This window comes from Sinocyclocheilus anshuiensis, unplaced genomic scaffold (assembly GCF_001515605.1).
Source record: "Sinocyclocheilus anshuiensis isolate Anshui unplaced genomic scaffold, SAMN03320099.WGS_v1.1 scaffold164, whole genome shotgun sequence".
Classification (NCBI taxonomy): Eukaryota; Metazoa; Chordata; class Actinopteri; order Cypriniformes; family Cyprinidae; genus Sinocyclocheilus; species Sinocyclocheilus anshuiensis.
In genome coordinates this window covers 64363-68628 of record NW_015557128.1, presented here as the reverse complement: position 1 = coordinate 68628, position 4266 = coordinate 64363, and the positions used below count along the sequence as shown (strand labels likewise).

At 36.5% G+C, this 4266-nt stretch overlaps 1 protein-coding gene across 1 annotated transcript in view; it reads left to right on the top strand.

Moving 5' to 3' along the window:
- The window catches only part of LOC107677896 (collagen alpha-1(XXVIII) chain-like), a 39787-nt gene that overhangs the window by 4351 nt on the left and 31170 nt on the right, over positions 1-4266 (top strand). Inside the window, exon 5 of the mRNA XM_016472963.1 lies at positions 918-1492. Within this exon, the coding sequence (XP_016328449.1) occupies positions 918-1492 (575 nt within the window). The remainder of the gene's footprint in view (positions 1-917; positions 1493-4266) is intronic.

Sequence of the window (4266 nt, the reverse complement as noted above, 5' to 3'; positions counted from 1 at the left end):
GTGTGTGTGTGTGTGTGTGTGTGTGTGTGTGTGTGTGTCCTGCTTAGAAATATGTATTTCCTGGCCATTATTTTGTGTGTGTATCAATTCACTTTTATTTTTATAGATCACTTAATTTCCAACAATGATTTAATTTATTCAATACTTTATAAAATATTATATATGTAATGTATCTAATTTACTCCATATATCTTATATATAATTTACTCAACATTTTATAAAATATTATATAGCTAATTTACCTAATTCACACAATATATCTAATATATCTTATTTACTCAATATTTCATAAAATATTTATTTTTTCTTCATGCATTATGAATGTTATCATACGCACAACATATTATATATTTCCAGAAACACACACACACACAATTTTATTATTGACTATTATATTTTATTATTTATTATTTTCATAAATGTACTTTTATTTTATAGAACATTTAATTTCCCACAATTATCTAATTTACTCAGTATAGTATAAAATATGATCTACTTTATCTAACTTACTCATATGTAATATATCTAATTTACTCAATATTTTATAAAATATTATATATTTATATATAAATTTTGATTATGTTATACATGAATTTTTATAATTTTATTTTAATAAATCCAAAAACAATGTGAAAACATTTTGTGGTTTTGATAGCTGTGCAAATTTATGACAATATTTAACTTAGTAAAGAGAAATATGTTGAATCATATTCTACATAACAGGGAATAAATGAATAATTAGTCAGTATAACTCAAGTATTTATGTTTTGTCACAAAACGTATTATGGACTAATTAATTTCCTTTGTATTTCCAATCAAATGAAAAGGGAGTCAGTTCTTAAATTTATAGCCAAATGTTTAATAGTTGAACTTTTCTTTAACACTGTTTTCTCTTTTTTCCCTCACTGCGGCATCAGCCATCTTGGATGAGGACTGCAGTCTGGAGTTGGCCTTCCTGCTGGACAGCTCTGAGACGGCCAAGGACAACCACAAGCAGGAGAAACAGTTCACTATGGACATTATAGAAGGCCTCCATAGCATCCGCTTGGATACAGATCGCAAACTCAGCTGGAGAGCGGCCCTGCTTCAGTACAGCAGCCACGTCATTATCGAGCAGACCCTCAAACAGTGGAAAGGCTCACAGAACTTCAAGAGCAGCATCACACCGATGGTCTACATCGGCCACGGCACTTTCACCACCTACGCCATCACCAACATGACCAAGATATTTGTGGAAGAATCGAGCCCAGAAAGCATCAAGATTGCCCTGCTCCTCACAGATGGGTCTTTTCATCCCAGAAACCCTGATATCGTCTCTGCTATGGCTGATGCAAAGAACCAGGGTGTGAAAGTCTTCACGATTGGCATCACCCGTAGCGCCAATGAACCTGCCAACACAGCAAACCTGAGACTGCTGGCCAGTACACCGGCCACCAAATTCCTCTATAATCTACAGGACACGAACGTCATGGAAAAAGTCATAACTCAGATTGTAAGTATGATGTCTCCAATCACTCATTCTGTCCTCATACTGTATGTACAGGCAGGCCCACACAAAATTCTCCACAAATTTCCAGAACTGCTCAAATTCTACTCATTCCAGCAAACTGAGTATTTGTAGTCTCGCATAGCCAGACTTTCAGACTGACGGCAGAAGGTCTGGGAACCTTGGCCGCTTTGAATGGCAAGGACCGCCCAAGAGGCCATATGACTGACAGATAAAGCAACCAATCAGGTTTCGGTTTGTGCCGCGTCATGTTTAGGGGCGTGGAAATGTCCCCACAATAACAAAACTCTTGTGTAAAACTCTTGGGCATATTTTAAAGATTCTATGCCACAAACTTTAAATATTTCACATACTTTTAAAAATCCAGCGTTTAGTTGACCCTGATAAGCGCTCAGTATCACAGGCTTTCTTCTAACATGAGGGGGTTTGGCGTCATGGCTTATTTGTTTCCAGGCAGAAAGTTAAAGAATGCGACACGCATGTCTCCCAGAAATCCTGTATAATTCAACCAATCCGATGACGACTTCGAAACTCCCGAAGTGTTTCCAATTTTGTGTGCCGTATGCATCAGACATTCAGCCAACGGTCCATGGTGTGACGTCTGAGGCTGAGACTAGAGTATTTGTGTATTCATTATTTTGGCTTCAGCTACCAATAAGGGTATATTCAGCTACATGTATTCATTTTTAACATGTTTAAATCCATTCCACAGTTTGTTTGTTTTTTTACTTAAAATTAGTGCAGGAAAAGTTATAAGCTACTAACACTTATCCAGCATAGAACTAGCCAACTACATAGCAGAGTCCTTTTTTACACATTTGGGTATACAGATTTGATCCCATTTCAATTCACAAGCTTTCATTTTGACTTGTCTTGATTCTGATTAATTTGTGCATATTTTAGTTTTATTGTCCATTAGTAGATTACAAAATCATTAAATATCATACATTTTCACACAGCCAATTAATAATATAAGCTTGAAAATGAGTGTAACTTAATGTTGTAGGGGTCAGTGTGTGCATTTAGAGGATCCGTTAGACTGATTCAAACGGTAGCTACAGTAACTACTGTTTTAGTAGTTTCATTTAAAGGGCTGGCTCAGGTTTTTTTTTTTTTTTTGGCACTGGTTATTGGTTGCGCTGTATGTTTTTGATTCACTAAATAGAACCGGTTCAAAAAAGTCATCGTGTATCGTCTACACTTGTCGGTCGCATTCATTCCAGTCAAAGTTCCAGTTCAACTTAACGTAGGATGTGGCCAATTCAATTCAAATTCACACTCATGTCTCAGTTCTTAAAATTCTAAAAATGACTAACTGTTATGTACTGTTTCTGTTAGTTTTATCTTCTTTTACATTATTATTGTTATTATTATTATTATTACATCACTGAACGTGATTGTAACTTGATGAACGATCCAGTGAGTTAATTCATATGATTCCTCAGACTGATTCAGACATCTGAATATTTTTAAATGATTCATTTAAAGAAACAAGTCGACTCATGAGACTCATTATTTGTTGTGATGGCTATTAATTGTGCTGTTTGCGTTTGATGTGCTAAGAATCAAAGAAATTCAAAAGAGTTATTCTCTTGGAGTCGGGTTGCACTAGTCGATGATGCTGCGCTGTACAATATGGCGTGCACCCAGCGATGATAACTCAATAGAAATATGTATTTTCAGGCCATTATTTCGTGGTACATGGCCTTTTCATTTTAGAACATATTCCGAATCGGAATTTCCGATTGCAAACTCTGGTCAACTTCTTCTGGTGTGACGATCAACGTCTTTTGTGTCAGTTATATATGTCAGTAATAATATGCTGTGCTTGTGGAAAAAAAAACAGCCTAAACTGGTTTGCTGGTCTTAGTTGGTCACCTGATTGTTGGTTTCTTCTGGTCAGATTGGCTGGTTTTAGAGGGGGACTTGCTAACTGGTCTGGCTGGGAGACCTGTTAAACCAGATAAGACCAGCTAACCATATTTGGTCAAGTGTTTGACATGTATTTGAACATAAAGAAGATAAAATAATTATGTGCTGCTAGTGTTTTGGGACCCCTGACACCTAACAATTAGCCTTTCTACACTTCATTTACTATAATTAGAGTAAACACGTCCTGTTGTGGCTTTTCTGACATGCATCTGAGTTTATATATTCCATAAATCTTTGTTGTCATTCCTGCTGTTGTATGGATATGTATGTAAAGCAGGTTTCATTTTTCTCATTTGTGCAGAAACACTGACATAATTCCAATGTAAAGCAAGACTAGGCATGTTAAATGATACTGTTTCCTTTAATCACATTTGTTGCTCTGTGAGATTTGTATAATGTATGGCCTGATATTAAAGAGTTAGTTCACCCAAAAATGAAAATTAGGCTGTGTTTTACTCACCCCAGAGCCATCCTAGGTGTATATGACTTTCTTCTTTCAGATGAATCCAGTCGGAGTTATATTAAAAATTGTCTTTGATCTTTCAAGCTGTTTAATGGCACTCAGCGGGTGTTGCATGCATCAGTCCAAAAGAAGTTAAATAAAAAGCGCCCATCCATAAAAAATGTCTCACACGGCTCCGAGGGGGTGAACAAAGACCCCCTGTAGCGAATCGATGCGTTTTTGTAAGAAAAATATCCATATTTAAAACGTAATAATCACTTTAATGTAGCTTGCGTCAACAGTCCTACACAGAAGCAGCTCCGGGCGGATGACGTATGAGTTCAGCGTTGCGCATGCGCCGCTCAGAAGTGACGAACGCGGAAAC